The sequence below is a fragment of the Drosophila mojavensis genome, unplaced genomic scaffold (genome assembly GCF_018153725.1).
Source record: "Drosophila mojavensis isolate 15081-1352.22 unplaced genomic scaffold, ASM1815372v1 contig_74, whole genome shotgun sequence".
Lineage (NCBI taxonomy): Eukaryota > Metazoa > Arthropoda > Insecta > Diptera > Drosophilidae > Drosophila > Drosophila mojavensis.
In genome coordinates, this window is record NW_025318899.1 from 6,083,986 (window position 1) to 6,102,624 (window position 18,639).

Genomic DNA, 18,639 nt, shown 5'->3' on the forward strand with positions numbered 1-18,639 from the left:
GCGATAAAAAAATACTAAAACCGTATTTGGGCTGTGCACGCTGACCCGCGAATGGTAGTGGTTTTATTTATTCTAGAAAAGACAAAGAAGCCGGCCGAAAATGTTTGGGTTGATTATTTCAGGTAGACTGGTGAGTACTTCTTAAATGCTAATGAAATAAACTAAAACAGTATCTTTTCACTACTCACACGCACAGCCTCAAACCGATTTTGTAGCAGTTGATGAGAACAAGCTGCTGATAAACGTCCCCGACATCGACAACGTAAATTATGTTGTTATTTTCTTAACTGGCATCACGCCCCTGCCACTTGGCACCGCAGCAGCAATCTATTTCAGTTGGCCAGATGCGAATGCGGCACCTACATGGCAATATCTGGGCCACATCAATAACACCAAACCCTCCGCGATTTTCAAAATAGCGCAACTGAAAAAAGGCCCAGAACTGGAGACATATTCTAATGGCATGGTCTTTGGTGCTCAGGAGATCTCGCACATAGCTCAAATTGGCATTTCTATAGAGCCCGAATTGGCGGTAGCTCAACAGACACCTGCAGTTGTAAGTACATGTGGAGTTTGATTAGCTGAAAATTCATGCACTGCTTTTTGCCCGTTGCATACCTTAAACGCGACATTCTAAACTGGAGTTTATATATTGAATGACATAGATCGAGCAATTGCCTACTGTGGAATTACGCAACGTAATATGGATATGATACATGAAACAGATCCGTAAACTGTATATACCTTTATATTTGTATAGACAGAAATTCGTGTAAGATTAGATGGATATAGAAAGCATCTAAGGCTGGTATGAAACGGACAAGAAGTGTGGCACAGATTTCTAGTTTAAGTAGTATGCATATTAAATATTTACACACATTTCTCGTTTACAGTCTACCGCCAACGATAATATACAGTTTGGACAGCGCATGCTGGAGAACTTTTTCAATTATGCGTCCAGTTTTTGTGTGGGCGTACCAGATATTCCACCTGCCACGACTGAAACCTTTGTGCCTTTCTCCGTTGTACAAAATTGGTACACCAATTTTCAGCGTCGAATGGAACAAAATCCGAACTATTGGAAACAATGTTAAGGACAAAAACAATTATGTGTGTCAGGAAGGTGGAAAATATACTTTTAGGTACGAACGTTGCTATAATTCAAAACTGTATTAGTTTAAATAACAAATAAGTAAAATTGTAATTTTGTTCGTATGGTTTCGAAACTACCAAAAATCGTTGGGATCTTCTGAAGAGGGTTTCTCCTCAGTTTTCGTTCGGTTGGGATCAGTGGCAGGGGTGGGGCTATGTTGTTTTCTAGCGGGTGTATTTTCTTGTTTGCTACTGTTCGGATTTGGAGTATCAGCTCTTTTAGGTGTTTGACTCTCTTGTTTCGCTGGCGCTTGCGGAACATTTTGCTTCCTAGCTTGATTTGGTTGGTTTGTTGGTGCGCTCGGAGCAGATTTACGTCCTGGCGATGCTGACGCTGCTGGCGCTGCTGGCGATGGACCCTCACCTGGAGATGTGCTATCTGTTGGCTTACGTTGCGGCTTAGCCGGTGGCGCGGAGCCAGCTGGTCCGGCTCCCTTAGGATCTTTACCCTCTTCTTTCATTTTGGCCATTTTTTCTTTAGCCAATTTAGCTTCACTTTCTTTCAACGCTTTTGATTTTGCCGCTTTCTTCTTCTCCTCCATGCGGCATTTATTCTCTTCAGTAAGCTCGCCGAATATGCTCGTAATAAGATCATTATACTCGGTTAAATGCTGTAACTTGTTGCCCGTGGACGAAGCCGAATTTGGTTGACGTCCACGATAAAGGAAACAGCGGCTGTGAATTAAATGATTTTCAATTATTCAAAAGGGATCTGAATGAAATTAAAGCAGTTTTGTAGTCTTCTTTATTTATGTTTTGCCTGCTGGCAAATTTGGCAAGCGTATGCTACATTTGAGCATATATGTACGTATGTATATATGCTATATATACATATATATTTAAACAATGGTCTTGTGGCGCTATTTGGCACGAGTTGTTTTTTAATTTTCACTCTTTACCTATCTTTCTTTTTTGTGGCCGGCTGAAATCAATTTGGCAAGGCGACACATTTATATAGTCTATATAATCGAACGTGCTTACTATATATATATGTACACTTGTGTGTATGTATAAATTGCGGTTTCAGACACAATGAATTTATCGCAATTAGAAACTCAGTTGCTAGGGCATATTCTTGATGATATCATATGATACAAGTTAAGCGTTTACAAGCTTAAATTTTTTGTAATTTTGTACAAATTAATTTTAATACAAGTAGTATATGACATAACTGCTAATGTATAAGAGTTTTCGTAGTGTATTCAAGATTCGTTTTTGTTTACAAAGAAATTTTTTGCCAATTATATGTACATAGAGAGCGCAGCATTGATTTAGCATTTACAACAATTAAAGCATTTGTCTAGACATTTGCGTGTTGCTAAAAGATGCCCCATTTTGTTAGTTCGGGTTGCAACCTAGTGTTGAAAGCAGCAACAATTTGCAGCGCGTGTTTTGATGAAAACTAACGAAAATTTGTGAATTAAAATTCAAATTGAAACGCCTCTAAAATAGGTCAACAACAGAGCAATCAAGTTAAAAACGCGCGGGCGTTGTCATTCAACAAGTTAGGGCAAGGGGAGCCGCAGCCACTGGCGCTGACAGCAGCTAATTATAAACATAATTCGCAAATATTGTCGAAACATAGAGCTGAGTCAGCCATGTTGTCAGCAGCAAATGTGAATGGTTTCTGCACGCCGGAAGTGCCGATTGATGAGCAACGATTTCCGCTGCAGAGGGCGCTGCAGTGCAATTCTTCACATAATCAGCCGCCACAACAACAGCAACAACAATGGCGGCCACAGGCAAACTTCAAAATGGCTGCGCCTGGAAAGTTTCCGGTGCTGCAAGCAGAGCAATCTCTGCCGCAGGCCACAGCAACTTTTCCAGTTCAGCAGCAACATGTAGAAAATAAATCTTTTAGCAATATTGTAACCACAACAGCAATATCTAAATTTCCTGAGCAAGTGATTCACTTGCCTTTGCCACAAAGATTTCCGCTGCTCTGCCAATTACCCAAGAGGAATTTCAACTATTCAACTCAATCAATAAGCGTGTGGGGGAGCAGACCCACCGTGGCGACAACGCGATTCGCGCTAAACGAATTTCCCACAATTAAAAAACAATTTATCAGCTTTCCCAATAATCAGCCAGAGTGTAAGAAACATCGAAATGCCAATGCCAATGCTGCGCATGGAAATGATCAGAGCAACGAGCCAACGCCAAAGCCAACAACAACGACGGATGTGGTGCCCACACCAACAACAACGACAACACCAACAACAACAACAAGTACAACAGTGACGCAGACGAGCTACAATATGAGCACCAAAATAGACATGGATTCGCAGCGGACAGTTGATGCTGACAATGACAATGATGATGATGATCTCAATGGTCATCGCGATGATAATAATGTTGATGATGTACATAAGGCGGCATTTGATAATGAACTCAACGCTCACGAGCAAACATTAAACTTGAACGTCGAAATTGAAGGCGTTGGCGAGCGAAAGGAAATCGAGCATCAACAGGCGGAAAATTTTAATGACGCCTTTGGGTGGCGACACGACAACAACAACAGCAACAGCAAGAACAACAGCAACATCAACAATGAGAACAACAACAACGAAGGCAACGTCGACGACGACGACGCCATGAATGCTGGTAATGCCAAAAATAAACGCGAAATATGTGAGCAAAGCAAATTAGAGACGGCAGCAGCTCATAATGAGCTAAATATGACTAAAGAGCGGCAGTCAATATGCTTGGCCAGCCGAGCAGAGCAGAGTCAAACAATAGCTGAGGAGCTAACAGCCATAGCCACAGGCACAGCCACAGCCGCAGCCACCGCCTCCACTCATTCAGACGCGCGCGACTCGTCGTCAGAGCAAGTGGATGGTCAGCAACGGCAACAATCAGACGTAATTCAAACCAAACCAAACGGTGCTGCTAGTTTAGAACTGCTAAAGAGTACGGTGCGCGCGTTGCTAGCCGAGAGTGCGAGCGTTATCCCAGTGCCGGATTGGGATCTCGATTTAATAGATCTATTGTTGGAGCTGGTGCAGCTGATTGCCACGGGTAACCTTTGGAGCGAGCCGGTGGTTGAGCAGGTGGTGGTCGGTGAATGTGCGGACATGACTGTGACGAAAGTGAGTGACGAGAGTGAAGCAACCGCCGTCGTTGTTGATATTTATAGCGATCCAATTGAGCAGCCAGTAGAGCTGGATGACAACAATAATAATAGCAACAATAGCAGCAGCAGCGACATCAACGGCAACCAAATCAGCGACATGAAGTATGAACTGCTCAAGAGCAATGTTCGCTTGCCAGAACCTGTGTCGAGTCGTCTATACAGCGCACCAACAATAGCAGCAGCAACAGCAGCGGCCTCAGCAGCAGCAGCAGCAACATCCACAGCAACAGTTGCAGCCATCACGAGTCGTATACGTGATGCGGCTGTGCCATTGGCCTCGACCTCGCGTCCACTGCTGAGCGAATCCAAACGCAGTTCCACAAGTCGAGAAGATGTATCAATTGATGTGGAATCTCTTCTGCCGGAGCGCACGCGTCTGCGACGTCAGCGACGCATGCGATCGCAGGATTCGGTGGAGGAGAAGCCGGAAGATGTTATTGAGCGACTGAACAAGTTGAAGGCGCGCATTTCGGGTGCACTAAGCGAGGTGAAGGGTGTGCTGAAGCAGTACAGCACAGAGAGCGAGGCCGAAGCAGCCGGCGTTAAGTGGACCGGACCACCAACTGTTGCCGCGAGCGTAGCGCCGACGGAAGTGGAGCCAGAGCAACCCATACAATTTCGTTTTGTTAAGAAAGTAAGAAGGCGCAGCTATTTCGATGAAGCTGATGAGGATAAGGACACGGGTAAGGAGAAGCACCAGGTGCAGGAGCAGAAGCCAAAGCCGAACGAAGATTTGACAAAGCCTACAAATAATAAATCTGAACAGCAGTCACAAGCCAAAGAAGAAGCTGTTATAGTAAAAGAAGCTGTTTCAGAGAGCAAACCCAAGGAGGAGCTGAGGGCAGCAGAAGCTACTCAAGAGAACAAAACCACTGGGAAACACAATCAACTCACAAATCAAATCAAAGGCGACCCAGAGAAACCAAATGAATTTACCCAAGTCGAAGCAATTGAGAAGCAACATCAAGTAAAGCAATCAAACCAATTCAAGGAGGAGCAACCTACACTCGCAGAATCAACTTCAGAGAGCAAGGCTAAGGCAAAAACCGATGAAAAATCTAAGACACAAGCTAAGCTTGAGTTTCTGGCAAAAGTGCAAAGCGAACTCAGGTCAAAGCCAAAGGCAAGAGAAGCAACAGCAATCAAAGAGGCAGTTGCAGGCACAGCAGCAACAGCAGTCAACGAGCAACTCAAAGCAGCAGCACCAATTGAAGGGGAGTCCAAAGCCAAGGTCGAGCTCGAAGAGAAGCCTATAGAGACAGAAAGAAACAGCCAAAGACTTGAAGAAACAGCCAAAGAGACGACCAAGGACAGTTGCCAAGTGGCCGACACAGCAGCAACATTAACAGCAACGGCGCAGCAGCAGCCCGTGGAGGGTGTGGAGGCCACATCACAGACAGCAGCCGCATTGCCCGATGAGTCAGCCACGCAGCCAGCAACAGGAATCGAGGGATTGCCCAAGAAGGCCGCAGCCAAAAAGAAAACGGTTGTCAAGCTGCGAAATCCGCGACGTGCGTCCATTGCAGCCGTGGAGCCATCCAAGATAAAGGTCGAGCCTGTGCCGGGCGCTGCACTGATACAAAGGCGACCCTCCGACTCGGAAGCGATTGTCAAGCGCAAGAAGAAGCAGAAATTAACGATAATCGCTTCCGGCAGCGATGAGAGGGCGGCGGCGATGGCGACGACAGCGCTGCCACAGGCGACAACAATAAATGAACAACTTGTAACCGCAGAGGTCAACAGCAATGCAGACACTGCCAAAAGCGTAACAAAACCAACTGCCAAAAGCGTCGACACGAAGCCAGAGGCAGAGGCAACAGCAGCAACAGCAGCAGAAGCAAACGCAGCGACAACATTAACGGCAGCAACATCGCAGACGGCGCCAAAACAATTGCCAATCGATGGTTTGGCCAATCAAGCAGCAGCCAACGAACCGAGCAGACGCGAAAGCCTGAAACTAGCCGAATTGGTGGGTGAAACGGTGCTGGTACTACCAGCAGCAACAACAGCAGCAGCAGCAGCAACAACCGCAACAACAACAGCAACTGCAACTGCAACAACCTTAACGCCAGTGTCAAGTGCAATCAGCGGCTCATTAAGCCAGTTTAAAGAACCCATTAATCAGAAATTAATTAGCCCGGCAATTGCAGTAGCAACACCGCAACAGGTGGTCGACGCCGTTGACATTGAAGTCGCCCCCGTTGATGCCGCGACGCCACAAATAGCAGCGACATTGAGCGAAGTGTCGCACGAAGAGTCATCGCCACAGCAACAACAACAAAAACAACAAGAACAACAGCAGATACAGCAACTAGAGCAATCAGAGCAACAAGAACAACAACAACAACAGGCAATCGCTGCTGCTACAAAAGACAACGCACAGGCGCAAGTGAACAACAGTCTAGATACCATGCCGGAGCTGAAAGTACTTGCCGGGCCCGTGCAGCCCGTTAAGATCGAAACTGTTGAGCAGCCGCACGATGAATCCGATCTGGTGGTCTCCGCCAAGAAGAAGACCACGCATCTCAAGAAGCTGGTGCGGAAAAGTTCCATAGACAAGGGCAAGGAGAAGGCGAACGAATCGGCCACCAAGCTCAACAATATTCTGAAGGATAAGAATAAGATAGGCGATCTAGCGGATCGCATCAATAAGCAAACGCCGCCCAAGAAGACGACAAAGGCAGCCAAGGAGCAGGCAACAGCAACAGCAATCGATGCACAGCAGCAACAGGAGAATGTAAAGGAGACGGAAACAGCCATCGCAGCGGAAACGGAACCCGAAGCGGTTGAGGAAGCGCAGGTGGAAGTGGAGCCAGCGCCTGTGCCCAAAAAGCCGCGTCAAGTCAAGAAGAAAGTGATCATAAAGCGACAGAAGCGGCGTCTCTCCATTGGCGACACCTTCTTCATACAGCAGGAGCCAGAGGAGCCCAAGGTGCCTGAGATTGAGACAATTGAGAAGGCCATTGCCTACGTGACAGACGATGAAGCAGACCCCGAACCAGAACCAAAGCCAGAGCCCGCGAAGCTCAAGTCCTGCCTGCATGTGCGTGAATACAAGATTGGGGATCTGGTGCTGTATGCGGAGCGATATCGCAAGACCCAGGTGCGCTGGAAGCGTGGCCGAGTCTTGGAGCGCATCACCAGCATTTCGTATAAGCTCGAGATCGAGGGCAAGGAGGTGGCAGCCCATATCAGCTATATCAAGAAGTACACCGGACGCAAGGTGAAATTTGTGGGCAAGGAGTATCTGGAGATCGACTACGAACAGGTGGTCGAGGAGGAGCGACGTGCGCGCAGCTACAGCATATGGAATATGGTCTAAGCCAGATCCGAAGGCAATCAGCCAACTTCATCCACCAGTTGGCCAGCTATGTAAGTGTTACCCAAATGTGATCGTCGCCCTTGGCAGCCGCTTCCTTCCATTAAGAAATTCACATGGATTTTTTAAAGGATCTCAAGTACGACATTCAGTTATGTTATAGTCTTTTGTCACACACTCTCACACTCTCTAGTTTAAATCTATGTAAATATACAATAAATGATGTATCTGTAGCTTAGCTATCCTAGTGTTAGTTCTAACTATTTTCTATATGTATACGTAAATTATTCCAAGATAACGAATTTGTTATAAAATTTCACGTTGCCTTTTTGTTTTTACACGTTTAGTTTACATTTTAAGCAAAAACCAAAAGATTTAATGTTTAATAAAGAGAAGCAAAATATCTGAACTATGCGCATTTCGGATTCTTTACATCATCAACAACAACAGCAACAACAATTTTTAGCTCAATTAGTCATTAAAAATTTTTATGAATTTGTTTATTTCAAAGTTGTGTGTGTTTTTTTTTTTGTGTGCCTTAAATAAGCTATTTATAGATTTGTTTTGTATATGGATATATACGCATATATCACCATTCATATATGAATGAATATTATCAAAATAAACAGAGTCCACAGACCTACCAAACGGACGAACTTTGACCTGTATCTGCAGCCCCTCTTTGGGGTATTTAGCTTGCCATCCCTGTATTATAAATAGGCCTAGGCTATGTATCTCGTTTGCCTAGTGCTTAGCTATATAGACATACACTCTCCGAGATCGGGCATTAAGACGCTCGCCCACTCCATCAACGCTGACATTCGTATCCCTGAGATGTGCCAGAAAAATGCGTGTCATTAATAAAACTTTGGCGTAATGCAAGCAAAAACAAACGCGTCGAGACATCAAGAGAAAAACAAGAGCTAAACATATTTGCCTTGGGGTTGGCATGGGTTGGCCGATGGCTGCTGGCGGGAGGACTGTTAGAGGTAGCATTTCTCATAATTGATTGCCAAGGCGTTTGGTAGAGAAATCCCTCAAAATTATTGCCTTGCCTTTTAAACAAGAGCACAAACGCGACAACAACAAAGAAATATACAAACATGAAACGATTTACACATCTATATGTATATATAATGTATACATATACATGTATATATATTTATTTTTATGTATATATTTCGGCAATGTATATGATATAGTCTAGCAAATATGCTACATTCCTGGGATTTAGCAGAGCGCCTTTGTGTGCGACGCTTTTCATTCAATTTTTGTGGCTGGCAACACGACTCAATGTGATTAAGAATATAAACGAGGGTGGCAAGAGCAGTTATAGAATTTTATGGAAAGGTATAAAGGGAAAAATAAAACAAAACAAAAGTTTCTTGATATTATATAAATATCTAAATATAACAAATGCATACAAAAATTGTTCATGATTTTATATATTACATATACATAATATTGTGCATTTGTCATTTCTTTAAGCTACCCTCATAGTTTCGCTATATATTTTGTCTGCTGCATGAATTAATTACAAACAGAGACATGCACAATTTAATGCTCATTGAAAAACATATCTAGATCGAATCGTCTGCAAGCTGAGGAAATTCCCCAATCCATAAATATTTTATATAGATGTTGAGATAAACAAAATATAAATTTTTAGATTGAAATTTATGGGAATTTCAATATTTTCGCAATCGAGCAGGAATTTCAATTGTTTAAATGAGGGAGAAGCGAGGAGGGCGAGAGAGAGAAAGGCAGAGAGCGCTCTTAAGTGGCAAATGCCCTAGTCCTAAATTTATGGATCTTTCTTTCTCTCTCTCTCTCTCTCTCTCTCTCTCTCTTCATTTAAAAATAAAAACTAAAAAAAAAACTTATGTTCTATAAATTTTATATAAAATTCTGAATTTCACTTGAAAGAAAAACAAGTTTAGATAGAACATTATTATTATTTTTTGTTTTTTTGTTTAGGGAAACAAGCCTTGCAGACCACAAAATATTTCCATAAATCAGCGCACAAATTTAGCGAACCACTTGGCTCTGCTCTTAGCAGGAGCCGCGCATAGATAGCCATACACACACACACACACACACACACATACACTTTAACACATATCACATATATAGATATATCTACATGTCGCTACATTAAATTTTATGTAGATTTCGCGAAAAGCAAATGCTTAAATTCAATAGAAAACAGGGCGAGGGAGCGGCTGCAGGCGGTTGCCGTTTAGTATCAAACGCCGACTAAAAACTGTGCCAAGTTCCTTGCGCTAGTTTCTCATGCGACAGCGACATGGACATCGACATCCACAGCCACACAGAATTGCACACAAGCAGAGTCACAGACATAGCCATAGCCATAGCCATAGCTAAAGCAATACAGCGCGAGCTGGCTGTCTCGCAATTTGTTCAAAGTGCATAGAGACAAAAAGAGCCGAGGCCGGTGTCGGGGACTGTGGACGCCAGGCTAATTACTAACAACGCAAAAAGCCAAATACAAAATTGAAAATAATTATTGGAGCCTTCAGAAAGCGAACGGGCTGCAATTTATCGCAATCAAACAGAAGACACACAAGACACAAAACAACATTTTTCTAGAGCTTACTCAGCGCACACGGCCTAAGCAAACGGACACGTGCTGTCAACAACATATGAACTTACAGAAGGTCACAAGTTATATATAAGTAAGTATATATACATAAATATAGATATTAGAATATATATGTATATATATCTATCAAGAGCTCATTTGGAAAGAAAAAGGCCAAACATGTATTTGACATGAAATATATTGAAATGTTTACCAAATGCGCGCATTCCCTATAAATCTCCTAACAGCAAGTTGAGTGAGATCAGCCTTCAAGTGCTATTTTTTAATAGATACCCTGTAAATGGTAATACAAAAGATGTATATGGGTGTGAGGCAGTATGACTGAGGCATAAGGGAATACACACTGATATTTATAAGACATTGACATTTTATAAGAACAGCTGAAAACCTTAAGCTATACCTCGATATACCCCTTAAATACTTGACAAATGTTTCAGGTATGTATTAAATGGTAATATGTATAGAATTTGAATGACAATTATAAAGTTATGGAATAATTTACTAAGGATAAAAATTAAAATATTAAGCCTACCAGCAAATCTACATAAATGACACTTCCTTTACAGGGTATGACCATAGTCTAATTTCCCGCACCGCAAATGCTTTTTTTTTCACGTCGCACGTTGTTTGGCACACGTTTCGGTTTTTGGTTTGTTTTTGTTCGAAGATCGATTAATGTGAAAGCAATCAGCCACTAGCTAGATTTTAATGTCAACCAAGACGAAGACGTTTCTCGATATAATGGCGTCATGTCGCCCAACGCCATTTTGAATCATGGCTAGCGTCACCGAGAAAAACGACGAGCGACGATCAACGATCGTTGATCACCGAGCGACGAGCGACGGGCGACGAGCAAATGATAATCAATTGACATTTTGAAGGCGCGTCGCACCTGAATCATTAGGCAGTAGACCAAGGCCTTTGGCATTGCGCCTTGGCATTTAGCGCAAAGAAATTGCCAATTGCTAGTTGTTAGATAAGTGAAATAGAAGCAGCAACAAAAAAAATACAATAAAGGAAAAAAACACTTACTCATTGGCTTTCAGCTCGATAAGCACGGTATCTAAGCGCGGCTGGACATAGGTCCAGGCGCCCTGATTCTTATGCTCCTCCTGTACCCAGAAAAGATCCGCTTTTGGATATAGCTCAAGTTGTTTGTAGATCAAATCGTATGGAAAGGGACAGATCTGTGAATGGAAATGGAATAAACTAAAGTGGTGCAACCTATGAATAAAGAGTCAACTCACCTGCTCTACACGGACTATGGCAGTGGTCGCCTCCTGGTCGTGATCGTCACGCTCCTTGACCAGATCATAATATACCTTGCCGCTGCATAGGATCAGCTGTTCGACACACTCGGGATTGTGGGATGCCTTGCCCTTGTCGGGTATGATCCGCTGGAAGGAGCTGCACTCGTTGAAGTCGCGGAACGGACTACGTGCCAACGGATGGCGCAGCAGAGATTTGGGCGAGAAATTGATCATGGGCTTACGAAATGACATGCCCACCTGTCGGCGCAAGGCGTGAAAGAGATTCGCCGGCGTCGTCAAGTTGGTCACAATCCAATTGCAGTTGAGCAGCTGGCGGGCAACATAGTCGGAATCACACATAACCGGAAAACAATCGGGATCATCGTTGCTCAACTGTAGGAAACGTTCAATGCGGCCAGATGAGTGCTCTGGACCCATGCCCTCCATGCTGTGCGGTAGGAATAAAACTAGACCAGACTGTCGTACCCATTTGGTCTCGCCGCTGGCCACAAACTGATCGATGATCGCTTGGGCCGTATTGGCAAAATCACCAAATTGCGCCTCCCAGATGACCAGCGTATTGGGATTAGCCATCGAATAGCCCAGATCGAATCCCATGACGGCGCACTCGGACAACGAACTGTTGCATACATCATATGGCGCCTGATCAGGATAGAGATGCTGCAGTGAATTGTATCTGACTTTGTCCTTAGTCTGATCGTGCAGCACATGATGTCGATGCGAGAACGTGCCGCGCTCCACATCCTGCCCAGATATGCGGACATGTATGCCATCCTTGACCAAAGTGCCAATGGCAAAGGCCTCACCCAATGACCAATCCGCTATTTTATCCTCCACCATTTTCTTGCGTATGCCCAAAATACGCATAATTCCTCTGTCAAGGGAAAATATGATATAGATGATGAATATATAGATATAGTATATATATACATATCTACTTACTTGTGCAATGTAAACTTATTCTCGGTGGGCGGCGGCGAGGCAAACTTATTGCCAATGTGCATTAGAATCTTGAGATTCACACCAGTTGGACACAGCTTGAGGCGATTACGACCTTGGAAGTAGCCCGACCAGGGCGAATCGATCCAGTGGGAGTTCTATAAGTGGATATTTACCATATATCATTGCTGCATTCCAATGTTTAACTCACCTTAAATGTTTTGATTTTCTGCGACTTTTCAAAGGCTTCGTTGCATATCTTCTCGTATTTCGCGGTCATCTCCGTATACTCCTCCATTTTGATGACCCCGTCGTGGACCAGTTTCTCGGCATACTTAACTGTGCAGGGTTTCAGCTTGCGTATGCGCTGGTACATCAGCGGCTGGGTGAAGGCCGGCTCGTCCGCTTCGTTGTGGCCATTGCGGCGATAGCCAACGATATCGATGACAACATCCCTGTGGTATTTCGCACGCCATTTGGCTGCAACGCGGGCACAATGCACACACGCCTCCGGATCGTCGGCGTTCACATGGAAGATGGGCGCGTTCACGACTCGCGCCACATCTGTGCAGTAGCGGGAGGAGCGTGAGAATCGTGGATCTGTGGTGAAGCCCACCTGATTGTTGGCGACCACATGAATCGTGCCATAGGTGGTATATGCAGGCAGATCCGTCAGGTGGATGGACTCGTAGACAACACCTTGGCCACAGAACGAGGCGTCTCCATGTATCAACACGGGCAGCACTTTGTTGCCCTGATAGTCGCCGCGCATGAACATCTCTGCCCGTGCCTTGCCGAGCACAACAGGATTGACGAACTCTAGATGGGATGGGTTGGCCACAACTGTGATGCGCACATTCTTCTTCGATTGCCGATTGTAACGCTTTGTGAATAATCCCAAATGATATTTGACATCACCGGAGCCCGCGTCTGTGGCCTTAATGCTATTGAACTGCGACAGTATCTCTTCCAATGGCTTGCGACAAACATTGGCCAGCACATTCAGACGACCACGATGCGCCATGCCAATGTGCACCGACTCGACGCCCAATTTGCTCGATTGATCGATGATCTCCTTCATGATGGGTATCATTATGTCGCAGCCCTCGAGCCCAAAGCGTTTCTCCGACGAGTATTTCTTGGCCAAAAAATTCTCAAAGCCCGACGAACGTGTCAGTCGCTCAAGTATAAGTTTCTTCTCCTCCGCACTGAAATTGATAGCGCCAGGCACCTCAAAGTGCTGGCGTATCCAGGTGCTTTTCAGAATTGATGTTATCATCATATATTCCACGCCGATATGGCCACAATACGCACGCTCCAAACGATCTAAAATTTCTCTGCGGATGAGAAAGTTAGAGCAACTGATCCTCATCCAATGCTCTCCTCTTACCTAAGCGGGAGGAACTGTTCGTCGCCACCAATTAACGTAGTCGTTGGCAGCTTAAAAAGGGCATTTAAGTCGTCTGAAGGATTGAATTGGTTTATCTATCAATTGTCAATTGAAATTGTCATTAGTGTGTTTTATAGCTCACTGAATGCATAAGCGTAGTGCTGTCGCAGCACCGCCTTGGTTGCCTGCAGCTTCCTGTCTTCGGTGGATGGTGTATGGCCCGTGGGTCCGACAATGCCCAATGGATCGAGATCAGCAGCTAGGTGGCCACGTGTTTGATACGCCCGGATGATGGCCTGCACCACCAGGTGATCATCGATGTACTTCCAGTCGGCTGCCGGAGCAGGCGTTGCAGTCGAGCCTCCCGTTCCAGCTGCTGCGGGCTCCCATTTCCGGTGCTTGGTCTTCAGCTGTCTATCCTGCTTAATCGTGCGTCGCTTGCCCGTGAAATAATTGTGCCAGCTCTATGTCGGCGAATATAAGATCAGAATTCAAAACACCACAACGACAAATATTAAGCAATTTCACCTCATCCACTGAATTTGGATCCTTGGCCCATTTGCGATACAGTCGCTCAATATAGCTGGCATTGCTGCCGTTGGCAAAGCTGTCCACTTTAAGATTGGACGATCTATCCTTTCTAGCGCTGAGAGCTTTGGTAATTTGCAGCGATCGTCGGGTAATATCGATGGTTGTTAAACTCTTCATTACTATTGCGGGTCCCAAGCGGCCAGGCTTCAGATACATCGCCAATATCTGCCAAAAACTAATTTATAGCCTGAGCTGCAATTTTGACTATTACATGAATTTTGAAGCAACTAGTTCTGTGTTTACATAATATATATATTTATATATTTTTAAATATATATAAATATATATATCAATATAATTTTATGTTTTATTTTCTGCTACTCTGTTTTACAGGATGTACATTTTAATGATTTCCATGTTTGTCAAACTTTCCAAATGTATATACATAACTATATATCTATCTGAATTTGGATATTGTAAACTGGTAAAGCATCGAATGTACTTCCATGTTCTTTCTACTTTCGGCACTTGGGCTTCATGTCGCCTTTGGGTTGATTACTTTTCTTCATTCTAGCAATGCGCTCCATCTGCGATTTAATGAATTCACGTTTCGCTCGGAAGGGTCTGTGTTTTAAAGCTGCCCTAACACGTCGTACGGCCTTCTGCTGTTTGATCTGCTCCAATGATTTCCTGAAATCTATTCTCTTTTTGTTCGGCGTCACCGTTTTGGCCGTCTCTACCTTGGAGCTAGTCACCTGCTGCTTGTTCATAGTGGTCTTTGATGTGTTATCGCTGTGAAGTGGTTTCTGTTCCGTTTCCTGTTTCGAATGGCTGTTCCCAGCGATATCCTCCATGGAGGGACTCAGGATTATATGCCCAACCACATAGTTTTCATTGTGAGGCTGCTTGCCTGTGGCCATGGAATCGAATAGGTTTTCATATCGTGGCTCTTGTGTGGTCTTTGGATGTTTGTCTTGCTTTTCTCTAGGTTTCTGGTTTATCTTCTCAGCTGGTTTTGGTTTCATGACTCGTCTGCTTGGGTCCAAAGACGGCTTCATTATTTCTTCATCACCCTTCGATTCCTTGCAATGGCTATTTTTTTTCATTCGACTCTCAGGTTTTGGCGGCATGGCTCTTCCCTTTAGCTTGGAAAACGGCGTCATCATATCACTGTAATCATCTGATTCCCCGCTATGCCTAACTTTATTCATTCGATTTACTTCTTTTGGCTGCATGGCTCTTCCCTTTAGTTTGGCAAACGGTGTCATCACTTCGGTATAATCATCTGATTCCTTGTTATGTCTAACGGTTTTCATTCTATCGACTGTGTTTGGGAACATGAATCCTCCCTGCGGCTTGGAAAACGGCGTCATCATTTCACCATAATCATCAAATTCCCTTCTTTCGTTATCTTGCGGCTTTCTTCGAATTGTTTTAAGCTGCTTTCTTTTCTTTTCACTATAGTCATCTGATTCCTCCTCCTCATCTTCAGTTTTGCGAGAACGGTATTTTTTCTTGCTAGAGCCATCATTAGGTTTTTCAGTTGATTTTTGCCTAGTCGGCAGAATCTCTATATTTCCCACATTTTTACTTTGCAGAACATCAGTAAAGTACTGTTGCCACGACTGATAAAAAAATTCGATATTTTAAAAAATCACATCACATCATTCATTAAATTTCAATTTACCTTATGTACGGAAGTCGGACTTTGAACCCATTTTGAGAAGAGACATTCCATGTAATGCGCATCTACATCATTAACAAAATACTGTTGATTCACTTTATCTTTGAACAACTTGTAAGGATCAATGTTTATCTTCTGATTTGGATCGTGCACTGTCCTAGTACCTTCCTCTTTTGATCTGCCATCATTCGATTTTCTTGTACTAAAACGTTGAAAACGCGATTTTGCAAACGCTAATACTGAATCAATTTTGAATTTAGCATAAACAGACATATCGCCCTATTATTATAATATTCCAAAATTAATTTCCAAAAATAAATAATAAATAAACTATTAAAACTAACTAATGTGTAAGCTAAAATGAAAGCCTACTCTACTCGTTTTAACGTCTTTGTTTCAATGCTGTAAAGTGTTCACACAGTAGCAGTGCTGTAAAACAGCTATGGTACGTTTTTAGTATTTATTCTCCTTCGAATTGTTGGTCACACTTAGTCATAATGATTCAGTGCTGGCAAAAGCGAACTGCTGTCATTGCCCAACACTTACAAAACACTGCAAAAGTCCACGCTGGGCATATAAATTGATTTGTTTATTTATTTGTATATAAAAACGAATTGTATAAATTACTATAGCTATGAATAAATTCCACACACCCTCATTTGGCGACGAAATGTTCGAGATGAACGAAACGCCCCCGGAGCAGACACAACACCCAAATGCTGTAAGTTCTTAAGCGTGGAAGAGCTGAGAGCGATGCGCCGTGTAGTCTCTCCAACAATAATATTGTATATAATCAGTGCGTGGTTTGCTTTTAGGGATAGTTCGACTGAAGTATTGTATGTAAACGTGTTCTTTTTCTGAATGAAATCATTTAAGATTGCTGCCAACCTCACCGGCCAGCAGATGCTAACGTATTGGAATACACACAAAAGTTAAATGAATATTTTCAACTGATTTTTGGTGGATCGTATGTTTTTCCGGCTGAGCAATTGGATTAATGAAGGTGCTCGCAACTGTATATTGGTTGATAATCGTTTTATAATAGATCCAAAAAGCGCCCAATTGGAAACGTTCAGTGCGCTTCTCTTGGATTCGTAATAGTTTATGATTCTGTGTGTGTGTATGCTCGTCTGAAAATGTGTGTGTATGCTTGCCCTAGATGATGGCATCAGTAAGCGCATGAGGGTTATCGATACAAAACAACAACAGCAATCAAGCTAACAGCAGAAGGCAACGCAAATGCTTATCAACAAACAACACGCACACCAATAAGCTAATACAAACAAACAGACACACACACACACACTCATACACATGCAATCAGCAGGTTGCGTCTACCGCTGACTGCGTCCCCCTCTGGCACTTCACGTCCTCCATAGTCGAGCAGTGCCGTACGTGTTATGCACAAGCGAAGCACATGTACAAATATACGTACACTGCGTCTTGCCTAATATAGAGAGCTGTTAGCTGGGACGCGATTAAGCTCACATATATTTAGTTGATTTACAATACAGCAGCCAAGATGAAGAAATTATTAGTGAGCCATCATCTCCCTATAAGATACACCGCAGTTTTTTTTTCGACACAATAAAAAATTATTTATACATATGTGTTTAACACCTGCTATAAAACGTTTTCTATTTTGTTTCTCTTTGTCTCCCTCATTACAGTCGCGACGTATTAGCAGGCTAAGCAGTCTGGATCACTCCACGCTGGTCGACGACGAGGAGGAGGCTATTGACTACGATACGCCCAGCAGTTATCAGATGACCACAAATCAGCAACAGCCGCAGCAACAATCTCAACAGCCGCCGGCCAAGCCGCTGGCGCCATATGCGCTCTTCTTTCGAGACACCATGACAGCCATCAAGCAACAGAATCCTGCCTGCACGCTGGAGCAGATCACAGCAATAGCTCTGAATATGTGGGAATCTATGGATGAGAAGCAAAAGACTGTCTACGAACAGCGGCATGACGTGGAAAAGCGTGAATATGTGCGACAGCTGCACGAACATCAGCGCAATCAGCAGTTGGGCGAGCAGCAGCAGCAGCAACAACAGCAGCAACAGTCGTCGCTTTCGGCGGACTCTGTGCCCGACCAGGAGGAAGCGCCAGGAGAAACTAAAAACGAGACGGTCGCTGCGCAGCCGCCACCGCCCACGGATCAAATTCAGCTATTAACCGAGGCAGCAACCGTGCAAAAATGTACGCGCGAACAATGCAATAAGCCGGCAATAATAAATCCCGATTGGGAGGATGAATATTGCAGCAATGAATGCGTTGTTATACATTGTCGCAATGTGTTTACGGAATGGGCGCGTTCGCTGCAAAATTCGCCCACGTAGTTACTAATCTAAATAGGTGTACTTGTAGGTATTAACTAAAACAAACAAAGAAAAAAATGTAGGCAATACAACGCAATCGTCAGTCAGCTGATTGGATCATATAGCACATGCAGCGTTGCCAGCCGTCCAAAATGCGACACTTTGAAGCACTGATGCTTGGCACACGCACAAAATGACGCGCGCAATTCAAAATACGTTTTGTGCATTACTTAGTATTATGCAATTATAAATAAAACATCAACAATTATGTAT

General features: G+C 43.8%; 4 protein-coding genes across 6 annotated transcripts; 3 read left to right on the plus strand and 1 right to left on the minus strand.

Moving 5' to 3' along the window:
- Positions 1-18: 18 nt before the first annotated feature.
- LOC6581545 (protein OPI10 homolog) lies at positions 19-1,236 on the plus strand. Its single transcript, XM_002007237.4, has 3 exons — positions 19-130; positions 197-556; positions 894-1,236. Exons 1-3 carry the CDS (start codon positions 101-103, stop codon positions 1,092-1,094), a joined length of 591 nt encoding a protein of 196 aa, XP_002007273.1. The 5' UTR covers positions 19-100; the 3' UTR covers positions 1,095-1,236.
- LOC6581546 (2-oxoglutarate dehydrogenase, mitochondrial) lies at positions 1,137-16,441 on the minus strand. Its single transcript, XM_002007238.4, has 9 exons — positions 16,046-16,441; positions 14,356-15,983; positions 13,970-14,291; positions 13,828-13,900; positions 12,649-13,774; positions 12,441-12,595; positions 11,475-12,372; positions 11,260-11,414; positions 1,137-1,827 (listed from the first exon to the last, which is right to left on the minus strand). The coding sequence occupies exons 2-9, from the start codon at positions 14,572-14,574 to the stop codon at positions 1,227-1,229; spliced, it is 3,549 nt and encodes a 1,182-aa protein (XP_002007274.2). The 5' UTR covers positions 14,575-15,983; positions 16,046-16,441; the 3' UTR covers positions 1,137-1,226.
- Positions 2,608-8,013, plus strand: LOC6581547 (pneumococcal serine-rich repeat protein). The gene has a single exon (XM_032731622.2). It carries the CDS (start codon positions 2,751-2,753, stop codon positions 7,605-7,607), a length of 4,857 nt encoding a protein of 1,618 aa, XP_032587513.1. The 5' UTR covers positions 2,608-2,750; the 3' UTR covers positions 7,608-8,013.
- Positions 16,442-16,550: 109 nt separating the features above from the next.
- LOC6581549 (TOX high mobility group box family member 4-B) lies at positions 16,551-18,638 on the plus strand. Of its 3 annotated transcripts, none has more exons than XM_002007241.4 (2): positions 16,551-16,763; positions 17,713-18,638. In XM_002007241.4, the coding sequence occupies exons 1-2, from the start codon at positions 16,677-16,679 to the stop codon at positions 18,385-18,387; spliced, it is 762 nt and encodes a 253-aa protein (XP_002007277.1). In that variant the 5' UTR covers positions 16,551-16,676; the 3' UTR covers positions 18,388-18,638. The 3 variants fall into 3 exon arrangements, with proteins under 3 accessions (XP_002007277.1, XP_015017396.1, XP_015017397.1); XM_015161910.3 differs by lacking the exon at positions 16,551-16,763 and adding an exon at positions 16,861-17,045; XM_015161911.3 differs by lacking the exon at positions 16,551-16,763 and adding an exon at positions 17,078-17,579.
- Position 18,639: the final 1 nt, after the last annotated feature.